The sequence below is a fragment of the Oncorhynchus masou genome, chromosome 11, assembly GCF_036934945.1.
Source record: "Oncorhynchus masou masou isolate Uvic2021 chromosome 11, UVic_Omas_1.1, whole genome shotgun sequence".
In the NCBI taxonomy this organism is placed as follows: Eukaryota; Metazoa; Chordata; class Actinopteri; order Salmoniformes; family Salmonidae; genus Oncorhynchus; species Oncorhynchus masou.
Window position 1 is genome coordinate 40,504,253 of NC_088222.1, and position 21,200 is coordinate 40,525,452.

At 41.3% G+C, this 21,200-nt stretch overlaps 1 protein-coding gene and 1 pseudogene across 3 annotated transcripts; one reads left to right on the forward strand and one right to left on the reverse strand.

Moving 5' to 3' along the window:
* Positions 1-20: 20 nt before the first annotated feature.
* Positions 21-11,624, forward strand: LOC135547871 (replication factor C subunit 2-like; annotated as a pseudogene).
* On the reverse strand, positions 11,595-17,323 carry LOC135548705 (linker for activation of T-cells family member 2-like). Of its 3 annotated transcripts, none has more exons than XM_064978558.1 (12): positions 17,215-17,323; positions 15,982-16,086; positions 15,696-15,738; positions 15,375-15,418; positions 15,064-15,109; positions 14,523-14,539; positions 13,800-13,841; positions 13,601-13,631; positions 13,415-13,488; positions 12,780-12,836; positions 12,555-12,623; positions 11,595-12,417 (listed from the first exon to the last, which is right to left on the reverse strand). In XM_064978558.1, exons 2-12 carry the CDS (start codon positions 16,082-16,084, stop codon positions 12,386-12,388), a joined length of 558 nt encoding a protein of 185 aa, XP_064834630.1. In that variant the 5' UTR covers positions 16,085-16,086; positions 17,215-17,323; the 3' UTR covers positions 11,595-12,385. The 3 variants fall into 3 exon arrangements, with proteins under 3 accessions (XP_064834630.1, XP_064834629.1, XP_064834631.1); XM_064978557.1 differs by lacking the exon at positions 17,215-17,323 and adding an exon at positions 16,193-16,437; XM_064978559.1 differs by lacking the exons at positions 13,800-13,841; positions 17,215-17,323 and adding an exon at positions 16,193-16,447.
* Between the last annotated feature and the right edge of the window lie 3,877 nt (positions 17,324-21,200).

Sequence of the window (21,200 nt, forward strand, 5' to 3'; positions counted from 1 at the left end):
GTTTAGCGACAGTTGTTTGGTTCCTGCCGTGGCGGGAAGAACTGCAGTCGAAAACATGGACGTGACGATGAATGAGGCAGATTCTGAGCAAATTCAAACAGAAGTTCAACGGAAGAAATATGAGGCCACTGCGAAAGTGTCAAGCATTGGATATGAGCTGCCATGGTAACGTTTACAAGCTAGTTAGTTGCAGTATTTTTGTATTTATTAGCGGACTCACATAGCAATGGATATGATCTGCCATGGTAAGATTTACAAGCTAGTTAGTTGCAGTATTTTTGTATTTATTAAAGGACTTCAATGGCTCATCATGGCTAGTTAGCAGTGGTAATTGATCATTTGAGTAGATAGGTGGTGAGCTGTATCAAGCTAGCTTTTCGTTTTCGAGATGATCGAGCTGTGTCGAGGGAAGAGCTGTTTTTTTTTACATATTGTGTATATATTTTTTTTCTGAAAACATCTGTTTGTTGGCAATGTAAATTCTTGCATTTTTTTTTCTAAATACTTACATTTATGTTCGCTAGTTGGACAAACAAACGCCACCGAATACTAAACTGTAAACCAATCAAAACGCGTGTAATATCCATGGTATTACCTGCTGATCACGTCTGCCAATTACGTTATCCAAATCGAAGGTAGTAGACAGCTGGTGGCATCTCGAGAAACTGCTATCAGATAAGTCATTTTTATTTATTTGTAATCTAACTATTGACACTGAACACATATAAACGTAGCATGTAAATTGTTGGTCCCATGTTTCATGAGCTGAAATAAAAGATCCCAGAAATGTTCCATATGTACAAAAAGCTTATTTCTCTAAAATGTTGTGCACAAATGTGTTTACATCCCTGTTATTATTTCTCCTTTGCCAAAATAATCAACCCACCTGACCGGTGTGGCATATCAAGAAGCTGATTAAACGGCATGATCCTTACACAGGTGCACCTTATGTTGGGGACAATAAAAGCCACTCTAAAATGTGCAGTTGTCACACAGCACAATGCCACAGGTGTCTCAAGTTTGAAGGAGCGTGCAATTGCCATGCTGACTGTAGGAATGTCCACCCTAGCTGTTGCCAGAGGATTGAATGTTCATTTTTCTACCATAAGCCACCTCCAATGTCGTTTGAGAGAATTTGTCAGTATGTCCACAACTGGTCTCACAACCGCAGACCACGTGTAACCACGCCAACCCAGGACCTCCACATCTGGCTTCTTCACCTGTGGTATTGTGGTGGCAGGTAGCCTAGTGGTTAAAGCATTGGACTAGTAACCGAAAGGTTGCAAGATCAAATCCCCGAGCTGAGAAGGTAGGAGGCAGTAACAAGGCAGTTAACCCACTGTTCCTAGGCCGTCATTGAAAATAAGAATTTGTTCTTAACTGACTTGCCTAGTTAAATAAAGGTCAAATAAAAAAAATGTCTGAAACCAGCCACCCTGACAGCTGATGAAACTGTGGGTTAGCTCAACTGAAGAATTTCTGCAAAATCTGTCAGAAACCGCTTCGGGGAGCTCATCGTCCTGACTGCAGTTAGGCGACTTAACCGCCTTCTTCAGTGGGAAAATGCTCACCTTCGATGGCCGCTGACACACTGGAGAAGTGTGCTTTTCACGGATGAATCCCAGGTTTCAACTGTACCGGGCAGAAGGCAGACAAGCGTGTACAACGACGTGTCGGCAAGCGGTTTGCTGATGTCAACGTTGTGAAGAGAGTGCCCCATGGTGGGGTTATGGTATGGGCAGGCATAAGCTACGGATAACTAACACAATTTAATTTTATTGATAGCAATTTGATTGCACAGAGATACCGTGACGAGATCCTGAGGCCCATTATCGTGCCATTTATCCATCACCTCATGTTTCATGTTAATGCATGGCCCCATGTCGCAAGGATCTGTATGCAATTCCTGGAAGCTGAAAATGTCCCAGTTCTTCCATGGCCTGTATACTCACCAGACACGTCACCCATAGAGCATGGTTGGGATGCTCTGGATCGACGTGTACGACAGCATATTCCAGTTCCCGCCAATATCCAGCAACTTCGCACAGCCATGGAAGAGTGGGACAGCGTTCCACAGGCCACAATCAACAGGCTGATCAACTCTATGCAAAGGAGATGTGTTGCGCTGCGTGAGGCAAATGGTGGTCACACCAAATACTAACTGGTTTTGTGATCCATGTTCCTACCTTATTTTTTTTTTTTAAAGGTATCTGTGACCAACAGATCCATATCTGTATTCTCAGTCATATGAAATCCATAGATTAGGGCCTAATTTATTTCAATTGACTGATTTGCTTTTATATGAACAGTGGCTCAGTAAAAACTATTGAAATTGTTGTGTTTTATATTTTTGTTCAATATAGATATATAAATGTGATACCATCAATGCAAGCTGTAAAATGACTTCCAACTTAGAACACAGCAACCTTTTAGTAATGTAGCTAGCTTGCTAGTTACAACAAGCAGATGTGTTGCTAGCTCGCGGGAGCAGATAGATTTATCACTAGCTAGTATGTCATTCTGGGACAAGGAGTGTTTTAGCTTTCAGTTTATTCCAAGTAATAATTGAAAACTACAAAAACCTTTCGGACAAGTAGTGTAAATCTACTACAGTCACCAAGGCAGGACCCACTCATTTCATTCTGACAAATAAGACATTTTATTTTTATTTATTTTTTATTTCACCTTTATTTAACCAGGTAGGCAAGTTGAGAACAAGTTCTCATTTACAATTGCGACCTGGCCAAGATAAAGCAAAGCAGTTTGACACATACAACGACACAGAGTTACACATGGAGTAAAACAAACATACAGTCAATAATACAGTATAAACAAGTCTATATATGATGTGAGCAAATGAGGTGAGATAAGGGAGGTAAAGGCAAAAAAAGTCTATGGTGGCAAAGTAAATACAATATAGCAAGTAAAACACTGGAATGGTAGATTTGCAATGGAAGAATGTGCAAAGTAGAAATAAAAATAATGGGGTGCAAAGGAGCAAAATAAATACATTAATTAAATACAGTAGGGAAAGAGGTAGTTGTTTGGGCTAAATTATAGGTGGGCTATGTACAGGTGCAGTAATCTGTGACCTGCTCTGACAGTTGGTGCTTACAGGTGTGCTACAGGTGGGAGATGCTATGGTGACCAGCGAGCTGAGATAAGGGGGGACTTTACCTAGCAGGGTCTTGAAGATGACATGGAGCCAGTGGGTTTGGCGACGACAAAACGGATTGCACTGTGATAGACTGCATCCAATTTGTAGAGTAGGGTATTGGAGGCTATTTTGTAAATGACATCGCCAAAGTCAAGGATTGGTAGGATGGTCAGTTTTACAAGGGTATGTTTGGCAGCATGAGTGAAGGATGCTTTGTTGCGAAATAGGAAGCCAATTCTAGATTTAACTTTGGATTGGAGATGTTTGATATGGGTCTGGAAGGAGAGTTTACAGTCTAACCAGACACCTAAGTATTTGTAGTTGTCCACGTATTCTAAGTCAGAGCCGTCCAGAGTAGTGATGTTGGACAGGCGGGCAGGTGCAGGTAGCAATCGGTTGAAGAGCATGCATTTAGTTTTACTTGTATTTAAGAGCAATTGGAGTCCACGGAAGGAGAGTTGTATGGCATTGAAGCTTGCCTGGAGGGTTGTTAACACAGTGTCCAAAGAAGGGCCAGAAGTATACAGAATGGTGTCGTCTGCGTAGAGGTGGATCATTGACTCACCAGCAGCAAGAGCGACCTCATTGATGTATACAGAGAAGAGAGTCGGTCCAAGAATTGAACCCTGTGGCACCCCCATAGAGACTGCCAGAGGTCCGGACAGCAGGCCCTCCGATTTGACACACTGAACTCTATCAGAGAAGTAGTTGGTGAACCAGGCAAGGCAATCATTTGAGAAACCAAGGCTGTCGAGTCTGCCGATGAGCATGTGGTGATTGACAGAGTCGAAAGCCTTGGCCAGATCAATGAATAAGGCTGCACTGTAATGTTTCTTATCGATGGCAGTTAAGATATCGTTTAGGACCTTGAGCGTGGCTGAGGTGCACCCATGACCAGTTCTGAAACCAGATTGCATAGCAGAGAAGGTATGGTGAGATTCGAAATGGTCGGTAATCTGTTTGTTGACTTGCCTTTATAAGGTTTTCGAAAACCATGGTAGGATAGATATAGGTCTGTAGCAGTTTGGGTCAAGAGTGTCCCCCCCTTTGAAGAGAGAACTTCCATTCTAGTATGCATGACACGCACATCTATATACATGCTTTTATTTGTGTTTCTATGCAAAGTATATGATTGAATGTTTCTTTAAGCCTGCAGCTGTTTACTTGAAACGAGACATATAATCATGCCAAAACACGATTTAAACATTTAAATTTACTGATAGAGCGTTAGCTAATGAAACACAAATTGACATTTACAGTAGCTGGCTCGTCTGTAACATTGACTAGCTTTCCTTAAATTGGCTAAATCGTCAATAGAGTTACCTCTTCATATGATCAAGACAATTCGTATTGCATGCTGCATATTTCAAGTGCAGCTGAATTTAAAAAAAATCTTATTTCAGTCTGGGAGCGAGCGAGCATTGTCAATAGAAGCAGGCCATTTGGCTGCCTTCATCACAAGGGGTATGTAGGGGAGTTCTGATGGGTTCCAAGTTTAGTAGTTCCGCAAATTTGCCTGAGCAGCCGTGTTGAAATATGAGAACGTACAAGAATTGAAGGTGCCAACAAATGTTATAGTCATTAAAAAAATGTAATATACAGGAAATCAGCTCCTCCCTCCACAGGGATCGATTAGCTTCACGTTTCAAGTCTTAGTTCCACCACGTAAGATCCTAGCATTGTAGCTAGCTAGCTAATAGCACTAAAATGAATATTAGCTATGAAAACAGCCATTCTGCCTACATCTCAAAAAGTAACTAGTTAGCTACCGTTAGCTATGTAATGTTACGTTCTACGCATCTCATTGGAGCAACAGCTAGTGCTACTAGTCCAAGTAATTGTGTAAATCACTATGAATTGCTTGTTGATTAGCTTTGGTGGCAATGAAGTGAGTCCCAACAGACTCGCTAAGTTGCCATCCAAGCTAGTTGCTAATAGTTATGCTTGTTCTGAATATCTCACAGGGTTGAAAAATACAGACCATTGAAGTTGAATGAAATAGTAGGCAACGAGGAGACTGTTAGCAGATTGGAGGTAAAGTATCCTCAATATTTTAAGTTTCAATAATATTTTTTGATAAATAGCAGATTGGAGGTAAAGTATCCTCAATATTTTAAGTTTCAATAATATTTTTTGATAAATAATAGCTAACTATGATTTTTTTTGTTCCCTTCTCTCTTATAAGTGTTTGCCAGAGAGGGAAATGTACCCAACATCATTATTGCAGTGAGTGACTGACCAGATTCATTCTTTCATCATAACGATTTGATATTACATACTGACATGTTGGTGCAGCAGAGTAATGTTATGCCGTCTTTCATGTGGGACCTTTTTTTTAAACATAAGTATCATTATTGTAGGGTCCCCCCGGTACAGGAAAGACCACTAGTATTCTGTGTTTGGTGCGAGCTCTTCTCGGCCCAGCCATGAAAGATTCTGTCCTGGAACTGAATGCTTCCAATGACAAGTGAGAGCAAGTGATGTCTGTCATGAAAAATGTCACACTGGCATACTTAAAGGAAAGATTCACCCATTTTGAATGTTATATCGTATTTGTGCACCTCTGAGCGGCGTTCTATAGATTCCCGGGGTCATTTCATGTTTTCACGTGTATCTGAGCTATTCTCTGTTCAAGCAGGCATAAATACAGCCGGTATGCTGCATTTTTTTCATCATTATACTAGCTGTATTTCTGGCTGCTTGAGTAGCTTAGATACACGTGAATCCATAAAATGACCCCGGGAATCTATAGAACATCGCTCAGAGGTCAAATCGAAGTTTATTGGTTGCATACACAGATTTGCAGATGTTTCTCAGATGCAGTGAAATGCTTGTTTGTAGTTCCAACAGTGTAGTACTAATACTGGTTCTAGTAGTGTCTTGTAAGCCCATATGGGCTTTAAATAAATCTTATTAATCAAAAATCAAATACCCAGCAATAGAAAACGATACACATATAATCCAAAAAGTATTTTTTTAAACGTTGGAACAAATCCAATTAACAACACAAATAGCACTGTAACAGTAATCCAAATGCAATCTATACCTATCTGCACCAAATTAATTTACACAAGATATAGTAGGAATATTATGTACAGCAGTAGATATACTGGATTCTTGACATCTGCTCTATATCAATAAATATGGAGTGCATAAACGCTGTAGCTAAAATGCAATGTACAGTAGTAGAAATATTAGGAGCTATGTCGAGAATACTGTATATAAATACACAGTACAAAACCCCATAGCAAAATGAATAGAATTGCAAGAAATTAGATTCCGGTCCTGAGTGTACAAAACGTAAGGAACACCTGCTCTTTCCATGACAGACTTACCTTGTGAAAGCTATGATCCCTTATTGATGTCACTTGATTAAATCCACTTCAATCAGTGTTGATGAAGGGGAGGAGACAGGTTAAATAATAATTTTTAAGCCTTAAGACAATTGAGACATGAATTGTGTGTGTGCCATTCAGAGGGTGAATGAGCAAGACAAAATATTTCTGTGTCTTTGAATGGGGTTCGGTAGTAGGTGCCAGGCGCACTGGTTTGAGTTTGTCAAGAACTGCAACACTGCTGGGTTTTTCACACTCAACAGTTAACCCTGTGTATCAAGAATGGTCCACCACACAAAGGACATCCAGCTGTGGGAAGCATTGGGTTTAACATTGGCCAGCATCCCTGCGGAATGCTTTTGATGCCTTGTAGTGTCCATGCCCTGACACATTGAGGCTGTTCTGAGGGCAAAGGGGGGTGTAGCTCAATATTAGGAATGTGTTCCTAATGTTTATGCACTCGGTGTATATGTATGTGAATAGAAAAGGTGTGTGCATATCAATAGTTATATAGGATGAGCCATGACTAGAATACAGTATACAAATAAAGTGGGTAGAACAGTATGTAAACATTATTAATGTGACCAGTGTTCAATGATTATGTACATAGGGCTGCAGTCTCTAAGGTACAGGGTAGAGTACCTGCTGGCTAGTGGTGACTGTTTAACAATCTGATGGCCTGGAGTTAGAAGCTGTTTATCAACCTCTCGGTCACCTGTAGTCGCTCTACTTTCTAGTGGTGTGAACAGGCTTTGACTTGGGTGGCTGAGGTCCTTGATGATCTTCTTGGCCTGTGACACCGGGTGCTGTAGATGTCCTGGAGGGCAGGCAGTGTGCCCCTGATGATGCCTTGGGCTGATCGCACCCCCCTCTGGAGAGCCCTGCAGTTGCGGATGGTGCATTTGCCGTACCAGGCGGTGATGCATCCCGACAGGATGCTCTCAATAGTGCCCCGCTAGAAGTTCCTGAGGGTCTTAGGTGCCAAGCCGAATAGTGTGGTGACGGCACAACAGCACCTATCTGTGTGAAGGGACCATTATAGGTCGTTAGTGATGTGCACACTGATGAACTTTAAGCTTTTGACCCTCTCCACTGAGGCCCTGTCAATGTGGATGGGGGACACCGTCTCCTTTCTCCTGCAGTCCACATTCAGCTCCGTCCCTTTTGTTGTCGTTGAGGGAGAGGTTATTTTACCGACACCACTCCACCAAGGACCTCACCTCCCTGTAGGCTGTCTTGTCATTGGTAATCAGGCAGGCCTACCACTGTTGTGTTGTCAGCAAACTTGATGATTGAGTTGGAGACGTGCGTGTAGCCACGCAGTCATGGGTGGTCAGGGAGTATAGGAGAGGGCTGAGCACGCTCCCCCGTGTTGAGGATCAGCTTGGTGGAAGTGTTGTTGCCTACCTTCACCACTTGGGCCCGGCCCGGCCCGTCCGTTAGGAAATCCAGGACCCAGTTGCACAGGGCGGGTTTCAGACCCAAAGTTTAGTGATGAGCTTGGAGGGCACTATGGTGTTGAAGGCTGAGCTATAGTCGATGAACAGCATTCTTACATAGAGATGCACAAATACGATAACAAATCAAAAATGGGTGAGTCTTTCCTTTAACTGCACAAGCAGTGAGTCCAGGAGCTGCATTTCGGGTTAAAATCATGTTGCTTTAGAAAGTGAATCCTAAACCACCACATTGTCATGCATCTTCCTCAGAGGCATCGATGTAGTTCGAAACAAGATCAAGATGTTTGCCCAGCAGATAGTCACCCTCCCTAAAGGGAGACACAAGATCATCATCCTGGATGAGGCTGACAGGTAAGACCCCCTGAGGGTCATGACAGCTAAGCTGATCTAGTGTACCTATAATGGCTGTGTCTGTAAAGGCTGTACTTGTGTCTCCAGCATGACAGACGGAGCCCAGCAGACCTTGAGGGGGACCATGATCTACTCTAAAACCACACGCTTCGCTCTGGCGTGCACCGCCTCCGACAAGATCATCGGTGAGCGTCCTAACCCTACGATACATTGATGCTATTGTATTGAATAGGGACCCAAGTGTAAGGTCACGTTGTCTTTTCTTTGTCCTGATGGTCCTCCATGATGCTCTGCCCCTTCCTCCTCAGAGCCCATCCAGTCACGTTGTCTTTTCTCTGTCCTGATGGTCCTCCATGATGCTCTGCCCCTTCCTCCTCAGAGCCCATCCAGTCACGTTGTCTTTTCTCTGTCCTGATGGTCCTCCGTGTTGCTCTGCCCCTTCCTCCTCAGAGCCCATCCAGTCACGTTGTCTTTTCTCTGTCCTGATGGTCCTCCGTGTTGCTCTGCCCCTTCCTCCTCAGAGCCCATCCAGTCACGTTGTCTTTTCTTTGTCCTGATGGTCATCCGTGTTGCTCTGCCCCTTCCTCCTCAGAGCCCATCCAGTCACGTTGTCTTTTCTCTGTCCTGATGGTCCTCCGTGTTGCTCTGCCCCTTCCTCCTCAGAGCCCATCCAGTCACGTTGTCTTTTCTCTGTCCTGATGGTCCTCCGTGTTGCTCTGCCCCTTCCTCCTCAGAGCCCATCCAGTCACGTTGTCTTTTCTCTGTCCTGATGGTCCTCCGTGTTGCTCTGCCCCTTCCTCCTCAGAGCCCATCCAGTCACGTTGTCTTTTCTCTGTCCTGATGGTCCTCCGTGTTGCTCTGCCCCTTCCTCCTCAGAGCCCATCCAGTCACGTTGTCTTTTCTCTGTCCTGATGGTCCTCCGTGTTGCTCTGCCCCTTCCTCCTCAGAGCCCATCCAGTCACGTTGTCTTTTCTCTGTCCTGATGGTCCTCCGTGTTGCTCTGCCCCTTCCTCCTCAGAGCCCATCCAGTCACGTTGTCTTTTCATAACTTTCTGACGTGGTCCAGGAGCCCAAAGGCACAATCGTACGGTTGTCATATTAACAACCCATCATAGTTGTTGTATCTTTAGAGTCCCCCTTTTTCTAAGTTTCTAGCAGAGATTTTCATCTCTATCACATATGGAACCGCTTGCGTCAGGTGCACTGTTTAGAATGGTGTTTTCCTGCAAATTGCATTTTGGGAAGTGTTTAAAAAGGGATGTTTTATTGTCTGCTTCATTACAGGAGTTGCATGTTCTGTTAAGATGAATTACCGTAATGTAAATGTGATTTCTGTCATTCTGAACTCTGTGGGTGGACACACCCTAATGGGTTGGTAAATTCAAATCTTTCCGGTCACGCTGTCCTGCGCCACGGAAACCCTGATCCATGGCTCCTCGTAGTGGCCGTACTTTTTGGGGGGCCAATTAAAGTTTGGCTGAGACATGAGAATCTATAATAACTTGAGCTTTCTTTTTTTTCTTTTTTTGCATCATCAGGCATTGAATAACCTACAATCCACAAATTCTGGTTTTGGCTACATCAATAGTGAAAATGTGTTCAAGGTACTGTTACCTAACCTGTCTTTTTTTATGTCATTATAGAAGGCAAAATTGACAATGCGTAGGGTTTCAAAGGAAAGACAAGTACATTTGTTGTTTTTTGTTCAGGTGTGCAATGAGCCACACCCATTGTTGGTGAAAAGCATGCTGGAACACTGTCAATTCCAGCATTGATGAGGCTTACAAGGTATTGCGATCCACTTTTCAATAACAATCAAAACAGGATGTGTATAATATTCTTCTCGATGAATAACCCTTATTTCTCTAGCCGTTAAGTATGGTTCTTAATTAAAGTGATCAATAACTGCTCAGTTTATAATATATAGTAGGACCATATAGCTGATTAATATTCATGTGTTCCTCTCCCTTAGATTATTGAGCAGCTGTGGGCCCTGGGTTACTCCCCTGAGGACATAATCGGCAACATCTTCAGAGTGTGTAAGACTTTCCAGATGTCCGAGTATCTCAAGTTGGAGTTCATCAAGGTAAGAGACATGGTAAAACATTTGCAGTTGTACAGTGAACTCAAAAAAAAATGCTAATCTCCCCTGTTTTAGTAATGGTGAGAGGTTAGCATGTCTTGGGGGTATGAAATGTGTGCGTCTTTCTCATTCAGCATTCACAATTCAGGATTATCTGTAATCGTGGTAGCATCCACATTAATGTAGAAGTGTTTAGAAACATTCTGTTCTTATTTACAATAGAAATAATCTGAAACACAACCAAACCAAACTGCAAATGCATCCAACAAATTTGGAGAGTCACTAGCTTGATGTAGTCATTGCGTGCTCGGAATATGGGACCAAATGCATAACTTTTTACTACTAGTGAATTTGTCCCCTAAAATGGAGGGGACTATGGACAAAAAGTGCTGTAATTTCTAAACGGTTCACCCAATATGGATGAAAATACCCTACAATTAAAGCTGACAGGCTCCACTTTAACCTCGTATTATTTCAAATCCAAAGTGATGGATTATAGAGCCAAAACCAACTAAACGTGTCACTGTCCCAATACTTTTGTTGCTCACTGTACATTATGTACATCTCTGGTTGTTTTCCTCATCTTGGTTGGGTGAAACAAAATGGCAGAAAAGTGCCAAACTTGGCATAGGAAAGTAAGCCACACCATAGTATTAATCAACTTCGCCTCAGCATCGCTCTCCTTGTTTACTTGGTATTGTTCCTTTTCTCAGGAGATAGGATACACCCACATGAAGGTGGCGGAGGGCGTGAACTCCCTACTGCAGATGGCAGGCCTCCTGGGTCGACTGTGCAGCAAGACGGCCGCCCCTGATCTCAGCTAACACCGCACCCACCCATCATCTCAGCACTGTCTCTCCCCACCTGTCTCTTTCTCTCCTGGGTTGTGTTCATTACGAAAACAAAACATTTTGCAACAGAAAACATAAGAGAGTTACATATTGAGCATGTCCAGGTTGTCCTTCCCTGTTTCAGTGCAGTTTCTTGACTTTCGTTCCTAATGAACACAACCCTATTCCACCAATCTGCGTGACACCCTTAAATGACTGACTCAGAGTCCTGGGGAGTTGTTTGATGTTGTAACATTTCTGGGTTAAATACATGTTGTATTTTATACAAGCATGCTAATGTAAATACTATTGAAAGTCACTTCTGTAATAAATCAATGCTTTTTATGACTTGACAGAACACATTGGTCTATAAAGAGGTTGTACATTTAAAAGTTTTGTAGTAAGGATTTATTTATTAATACATATTGACAATCTTTTTTCTTTTACATTTGGAGCTGACTCGTATTCATTTTGTACCACTAGATGGTGACAGTTACACAGTAACACTCAAACAATCAAAAATACTGTACATCAGGGATGGGCAACATTGATGGGGGTGGGAGCCACCAATCAGAACTCCTCATGAGGGGCCACAGTGGCTCGCGGGTCTGCATACCCACATCCATACATGCAGTCCGAACAGGGGGGGGAAGTAGCAGCAGTTAAGTGGATTTTCTGTAATTCTACACATTGTACCATAGGGTAGAGACAAACAGCAGTTAATATGATCTCTGATGATCAATGGTGGCCCCATAATTTGAACATGATTACAAGTTTAGATAGTTGGTCGCTAGTCTAATTTACCAATCTAAAAGAACTTTGCTGGCATGGGCTAATTGAGTGGCTGACATAACCGCTGATGCACAACTGCACATTTCAAAAGTGCACCTTGTGTATTCTACTATTCTCTCAACAGTAAAAGGAGTTTAGGAAATTGATCCATGGGCTGCCAGTTGCCCATCCCTGCTGCACATGGTTCCTCACATTTTTTGACTCAAGGGAATTCCTGATGAAGTAATACAACTTTGGGCATTAACCCTAAAATGGCATTGCTCTGGTATAGCACATTGACATATGTATCATTATAACTTAATATTTATTCAAGCAGCTCAACAAATAGAAAAGTCCATTCCCATAGATGTCCACTCGTAGAGCATGTAGATTCCATATCAGTCAGTGTCGTTCACGTAATCTGGTTCATCTGTGACGAAATTAGAAGTCTCAAGTCTTAGTTCATTACATTGTAGTAATTTATCCATAGCGACTTAAAATTAGGGCATTCATCCTACGTTCATAGCAGAAGTGTTGTCTTCGTTATAATGCACTATGGTGACTTACCATCCTCTAACGGTTCTAACCCCATCTTCACTTGCTCCAGGAATTCAGAGTTCTCGTAATCTGAGCCATCTGTTGTGAGGTGGTGGGAAATAATCTTAGTTCAACATAAAATCTAATCTACTCCAAATAGATAATGAACTTTGCTAAAAAAAAACATGATCTTCGTAAATATGCCTAATTTCAAAGGAGGGATAGGCCTACATTTAGTCATTCTAAAGTACATACCAGAGCCCCGGCTGATTGTATCAATAGATGGAAAAACATTCTCATATTGATCACCATCTGGAAAGTAGAAATATGTTTTTATCAAATGATACTTAACATTTCTGACATCCAAATAAGGCAAGTGACAATCCGAACACATGAATAAATGATCACACTTGTCTTGAGAGGATGTTAGATTGGGTTACTGCATGTAGACTGCCATGTGCTGTGTCGCCTGTACTTTTTGATGGTTGTGGTTTGAGCCGAAGCTTGACATTACTTTCAACAGCAGCAGATTACATTATCTGAGAAGATTTCACCCTACAGTAACGGGCTCTACAAAATGCATCAATGGTGGGGCCTCCCATCTTTCTTGTATGTTTTTTATTTTACCTTTATTTAACTAGGCATGTCAGTTAAGAACAAATTCTTATTTTCAATGACGGCCTAGGAACAGTGGGTTAACTGCCTGTTCAGGGGCAGAACGACAGATTTGTACCTTGTCAGCTCAGGGGTTTGAACTTGCAACCTTCCGGTTACTTGTCCAACGCTCTAACCACTAGCCTACCCTGCCGCCCCAGATTTCATTTTATTTTATTCCATCTGATAAAACCATAGACATACTGTATTCACGCCACTGGATAAATCATACTTACCCGTTTCTGATTCTCTGGTGTCTGCATTAGCACTCTCATTAACATTCTGGTACACTAACACTGGGATTGGATCTCTGTAAGAACAATAAGCACAATAGTTTCACAAACTAAAATTCAGATTAATTGTAAGTAGACTATACAGTATATTACGTTTTAAATGGCAACCAAACATTGATAGATACTTACACATATGTTGGTTCAACGCTTCCCATCTGAGCTAATATAACACAATTGAAAAGTCTTAGTTAGTGCTGAGGAATTTGGTGCAGGATAAAACTGTAGTGAATTAGTGATACTGTTCCCACATTGAAAGGTCTGTGTTTCCAAAATGGAAAGGTTTGGCATTCATATATACCTAATACAATTACTAACAGTTAATAATTACCTGTTGCAACATTTTGATACTTTGCTTGCTCCTCATTCACAACTGTAAAGATACATACAACACCTTCAAGTAACTAACAAAATAATGGAAACACGAGTAAATGAGGGATACAAAGTATATTGAAAGCAGGTGCTTCCAAAGTTAAGCAATTAACATCCCATCATGCTTAGGGTGGATAAAAATGCTGGGCAGGCCATTATTTTAGCTATCATGGCTATGCCCCCATAGGATGACAATGCCCCCATCCACAGGGCACGAGTGGTCACTGAATGGTTTGATGAGCAATGCATGAAAACGATGTAAACCATATGCCATGGCCGTCTCAGTCACCAGATCTCAACCCAATCAAACACTGATGGGAGATTCTGGAGCGCCACCTGAGACAGCGTTTTCCACCAACACACCAAATTATGGAATTTCTTGTGGAAGAATAGTGTTGCATCCCTCCAATCAGTTCCTGACACTTGTGTCTATGACAAGGTGCATTGAAGCTGATCTGGCTCCTGGGGGCCCAACGCCCTATTGAGACACTTTATGTTGGTGTTTCCTTTTTTTGGCAGTTACCTGTATGTTGAAACATCTGTAATGTTTGTAATCTGTTCAAATTCTGGGTCCAGTTGGTTCAGTTTTGTTTATAAGCTTTATCAACAGACTCTTTAGGCACTGACCCCATGTAAGTGAATGAGAAGGTCTGCTGGACATTAACAATTAAATAAAACCTACCTTGTGGTGTTTGTTCCCTGTAAAATAAATTACATTTAAAGTATTTATTGTGAGTGTTGCATATCTGCTGTCTGTTATTAGCATATCTAGAGACAAAGATAAAGTGCTGAGGGGCCACCGAAGCTAAATACAGACCATAGCCAATATGTGCATAGGCGTCAATTCAACGTCTTTTCCACGTTGGTTCAACGTAATTTTGTTGTAATTAGTGGAAACAACGTCGATTCAACCAGTGTGTGCCCAGTGGGTCTGTGGTCATTACATGACCAGACATGTCAATTCATGACCACGCATTACATGACCACACACATGACAACCAACAGGTGTGAGCTGGAAGCTAAAAACTAAACTCCAATGTTCTTTTAGATTTTCTCCAACTGTAGAAACTCTTGTTCGTGTGTGTAAAATATTAAAACAAGTATATATTTTGTTACCCATCCCGTTTTAAGGAACTAAAAATTTTTTTAATTTCAGCTGTCATGTTGGAACTAGACAAGAGCATGACGGGCATAATACCTAAATGTATGAGTAGTTTACTTACGCTGGTGTTGGAGGCAGCTCTCTTATAATCTGGTTGGGTCGTGTGACTAAAAAAAACCAAGAGATTCGAGCAGGATTCAGGAGTGAGAACATATAATTTACTGTTGATCAGCACACGATAGCCATAACAACCATCACCATATTAAATAGATGCATTCAGTCATTCACTATGAGAAGGGAATTCACAATAATGAAGCCACTTGTGAAATCCTTTTAGATATGTTTTTATTCTGTATTAATTTAAGTAGAATAAGGCTTGTTCTGTCCGGGAATCTGCCCCAAAGGGTATGATGAATCACAATGTCATTTTACCTGTTTTAGATCGCATTACTGCAAATCTGCTTCCTTCGCGTTGGCTGAGTTGGGCAGAGTTACGTGATGAAAAAGTATGTTATCATATAGGAGCCAATAGTGAGGTTAAATTGTTTTACAACATGAGTTTTAAAAAATTATGAATTAAAATCAAAAATTAGAAACGGCTTTTTTATGAACTATAGAACATTTCAGTTGTACATTAGGAATTACATAGGGTATTATGCTATGTATCTATAATAATCGTCACTATATCGATTAGATCATGCTTGGTCTTACAGTGCATCAGTTATTTAATATATATGTTAATGTTATACTTACAATATTTGAGGGTCATAAATTTGATTCTCTTCATGTATTATTTCTACAGACAAAGAAAAGAGGAACACTTTAATTGAATGGCACGCACTACGGATTGATTTGGAAAATTATTTCACGAGTCAAAGTAAAAAACGAAGTATTTTAATTTAGCTTTAGTGCTACGTGACAAATATATTTTTACTTTAAGATTTCATGATATTGGAATAGATTTACAGGTTGATTAGTGGGACATGTAGTCTAGTAAATACGTAATAAATGTCATCATTTGTAATGCAGTGCCACTCACTGGTTTTCCTCCTGCACCACAGACAGAAAGCAGAGAAGACACTGAGAGATGCCGCAGACACAATGATCAAGACAGCTCCTTGTAGGCTGAAGATGGCTATCATGCCTATGGGAAAATTAAACAACAATGCATTTGCCTTTGGAATGATCTAATTTTATCCTCCATAGTTTTCTTCTGTATAATTAATTCACAGTACAAATTTCCTGCTCACCCAATGTTGTCATGAAAAGACCTCAAGTTCATCAGATACTGACCACGGGTGTAATGATTACTTACATATCATCTCTATAGGCACCAAAACTAAGTGGAAAGAAAGACTAAACTGTTGGAAATAAACCCCTCACTTGGTAGAAATTGGTCATGTGTTCCTGTAAACAACCTGAGCCCACAGCTACCCACAGGATGTGTGGTCATCACAGCACTATAGCCAACATCATTGTGTAATGCCTTGATCCCACTCAGTGAGGAGTGACATGTTCTTACGCTATTAACTTGAAACGTCCAAAGAAAAATGATGTTGGTATTGTATTGAATACCCCTGTTGGTTCAGGGATACAGTATCTGCATCAGAAGATAAGAGCACTTTCGCTTTTATAAAACAACGTTTGGGTCGGGAAATGATGACCGATTTTGTGATTAAAGGTAGATAAAAGCCAAATGCATAGAGATAGGGTAGAGGTATAACATGTGGTATTGATCAAACTTAACAATACACTTAGGAATACATTTTGTATGTTTATTTACCTTGAACAAAATAGTGACTATGATCTACATCACTAATACTAATAAAGACTAATAAAGTATTAATGAATGGTCTATAATTGATATACCAAATAGAATAGATTTGAAATATATATGAGTATACAGTTCAACAGCATTAGTTACATTGTTTTAATTGTAAAAAACCTGAGCATCAAACTCAAACCGTAGCATCAGTTTTTACACACTCAGCTGAACTTCATCATAACAAATAAATTGTCGGACTGAACAAGGGGACTCCATGTTTGCTGGTTGATCTTTTTGACATTTCAAAGCAGACTCCTGAATTGGTACATTATTGAAAGCCAAATTCATTCCAATGAAGTCTTTAACCTTGGTATGAGGATGACAATAACACAACATGATGCGTCTCTGAAATTGAACCTCTTCAAATAGTCTATCTATCCCCAACCAAGCTGCTCCTACACTCTTGAACATGAGACAATAGAAATACATGTATTGTGTTGTTCTCACCTTTAGTAAAGCCTCTTCAGGCCACCACCATCTCACTGACAGCTCCACTTACAGACAGGTTACTGTAACAGAGCTGTGAAGGGGGAGAGCAGAAAGAGTTTCCTGTTTCTAACTGAACTCCTTACCACATCCGCCCTCATTGGCAGGCCGGACGGAGAGTCTAGTGGACCACCTCTAAAAGGTTCCCTACATCACTGTAGTTTAACAAGGGTGCATGAAATGACACCTTTCAGTGGCTGCTTTAGGGACAGTTCCCAAGCACATAGAACATGGTTTTTAAATGGACTTTGTAATTTGCTTTGTTGTAATTGTAAACATATTTCAGTGTTCTTCAATACTGATCCCAGGGGGTCCTCACATTGCAGGTGCTCTTGTGTGGCCTTCCGGGATCAGGGATGAAAAACACTATACAATGCCATACAGCATGAGAAACCCCTGTTGCTGTAGCGTATGAAGAAGTCTGTGGAGAAAACATCATTGTATAAAGAGAAATGTTTCCAAATGGATGCCGTTATAATGTGATTAGGTTATTATTACACAGGTGTAAGCCAGCTGGCATAGGCTATACCTACTCCAATAAGTTCGGGAAATTCTGCCCTGGCTCTTTCTTAATTAAAAGGCAATTCTGCCACTTTTGAACCTTTTTAACCCCATAGCCTCATTATTGTCTCCAGTACCAAACCAGTGTTTACATATGTGAAAACAGCCCATTTCTGTGATCTGTGTTTTAAAAAGATAAGAAGAAAATTCCTAAAACGGCTTCTCTGTGACATCACAGGGTAAGACTAAAAGTCAAGGCCTCCCGAGTGGCGCACTGCATTGCAGTGCTACCTGGGCCACTAGAGATCCTGATTCAAGTCCAGGCTCTGTCGCAGCCGGCTGCAACCAGGAGACCCATGGGGGCGGCGCACAATTGGCCCAGCGTCGTCCAGATTAGGGGAGGGTTTGACCAGCAGGGATGTCCTTGTCCCATCACACTCTAGCGACTCCTGTGGTGGGCTGGGTGCATGCACACTGACATGGTTGCCAGGAGTACAGTGTTTCCACCATTTCTGTATGGACCTCGCTTTTGTGCCCCCCACATTATTTTTTAAAATTTAACCTTTATTTAACTAGGCAAGTCAGTTAAGAACAAATTAGTATTTACAATGACGGCCTACCAAAGGCAAAAGGCCTCCTGCGGGGTTGGGGGCTTGGATTAAAAATATAAATAAATCAAATAAAAATAAAGGACAAAACACACATCACGAAAAGAGAGACAACACAACACTAAATAGAGACCTAAGACAACATAGCATGGTAGCAATACAACATGACAACACATGGCAGCAACACAACATGGCAGCAACACGACATGGTAGCATTACAAAACAGGGTACAAACATTATTGGGCACAGACAACAGCACAAATGGCAAGAAGGTAGAGACAACAATACATCACGCAAAGCAGCCACAACTGTCAGTAAGTGTCGATGATGATGATTGAGTCTTTGAATAAAGAGATTGAGATAAAACTGTCCAGTTTGAGTGTTTGTTGTAGGGCATTCCAGTTGCGAGCTGCGGCGAACTGAAAAGACGAGCAACCCAGGAATGTGTGTGCTTTGGGGATCTTTAACAGAATGTGACTAGCAGAACCACTACTCCAGAGTCCAATGGTGGCGAGCTTTACACCACTCCAGCCGACATTTGGCATTGCACATGGTGATCTTAGGCTTGTGAGCGGCTGCTCGGCCATGGAAACTCATTTCATGAAGCTCCCAACGCTGACGTTGCTTCCAGAAGCAGTTTGGAACTCGGTAGTAAATGTTGCAACTGAGGACAGATGATGTCTATGCGCTTCGTGATTCAGCACTTGTCTGTCGTTATCTGAGCGTGTGTGGCCTAGCACTTTGCGGCTGAACCTTTGTTGCTCCTAGACTTTACCACTTCACAATAGCAGCACTTACAGTTGACCGGGGCAGCTCTAGCAGGGAAGATATTTGATGAACTGACTTGTTGGAAAGCTGGCATCCTATGACAGTGCCATGTTGAAAGTCACTGAGCTCTTCAGTAAGGCCATTCTTCTTCCAATATTTGTCTATGGATATTGCATGGCTGTGTGCTCAAATTGTATACACCTGTCTGTAACGGATGTGGCTGAGATAGCCAAATCCACTAATTTGAAGAGGTGTCCACATACCTTTGTATATATAGTGTACCTTAATACAAAATGACTCAAGTAAAAGTGAACGTCACCCAGTAAAATACTATTTGAGTAAACCGTTACTCGCAAAACATCAGTCTCAACATTAACAGTGAAGAGGCGACTCTGGGATGCTGGCCTTCTAGGCAGAGTTCCTCTGTCCAGTGTCTGTGTTATTTTGCCCATCTTAACCTTTTATTTTTATTGGCCTGTCTGAGATATGGCTTTTGGATATGGAGTTGTACACAGCACTGTACGAGAACTTCAGTTTCTTGGCAATTTCTCGCATGGAATAGCCAAGAATAGAACAATAGAATAGACTGACGAGTTTCAGAAGAAAGGTCTTTGTTTTTGGCCATTTTGAGCCTGTAATCGAACCCACAAATGCTGATGCTCCAGATACTCAACTAGTCTAAAGAAGGCCAGTTTTCTGTTTTCTTTAAGCAGAACAACAGTTTTCAGCTGCGCTAACATAATCGCAAAAGGGTTTTCTTATGATCAATTAGCCTTTTAAAATGATAAACTTGGATTAGCTAACACAATGTGCCATTGGAACACATGAGTGATGGTTGCTGATAATGGGACTCCGTACGCCTATGTCGATATACCATTAAAAATCTGCCGTTTCCAGCTACAACAGTCATAAACAACATGAACAATGTCTATACTGTATTTCTGATCAATTTGATGTTATTTTTAATGGACAATTTTTGTTGGCTTTTCTTTCAAAAACAAGGACATTTCTAAGTGAGCCCAAACTTTTGAACGGTAATGTATGTGCGAGTGGATTCTCGGGCCTCACTAGCATGAAAACTAAATACAGGCACAGACTGTGTGTGGAAAATTATTTAAGAGTGTGACACCAATACAACCCCACATTGTTATGTGCGTCCTTTCAAGCACACTCTTCTCATTAACCTGTGGTGAGTTATTCATCATTTTCAATGAACAAATAAGTTTTAATGTAAGATGGCTAAATAAAGAGCAAAAGTATTGATTATTATAATATTATTATTTGTGCCCTGGTCCTATAAGAGCTCTTTATCACTTCCCACGAGCCGGGTTGTGAAAAGAAAATATATCATATGGTGTGTGTGGCAGGCTTACAATGATGGCAAAAAACATAATTTGAGAGTGCGCTGACCATGGTGCTAGAGGGCGTACGCAGCTGGAGGTTGAATGTTTGAAGGGATACGGAACTATACAAATTTTAGGAATCATTGATCCAAAATATCCATCGGATACTCTAGTTGGCGCTCTAAAAGTGAAAAGAAAAGTCTTCAAAAATGGAAGACAATCAGGAGGAAGCTAGATCAGGTGGGGCCATTCTAGCCAATGAGAGGACAGATATGTGTGCAGCCACAAAGTCAACATTTACTATATCGTATATATATACAAACATGGTTTGGGTCTTAATTTCGCGTGAGGCATACGGTTAGCAGTGTGGTTAAGGTTAGGTTTAAAGTAAAATTTTAAGAAGGTTTATGACTTTGTGGCTGTGGTAACTAGTGAATTTATAACGTGCTTTTTCTCAAAGTTACCGGGATGTCACGTGTCCTACTTATATCAATACAATCGTAACAACCGAATCTTTACGAAACTTCGATTCGATCAAATAAGTAACACGTAGCAAATACGTAATTATATTGTTATTAACGAATTTCGACACTCCACGACCTCCATATAAAAACCCATCGCTTGACGAGCGAATACAATTTTTAAAAAGCCACCTGCTGGAGGAGACAGATTTTGGCCCCAGTTATGCCTCTTGCTTGGCCTTTTCCTCTTATAAAAAGCGATACAG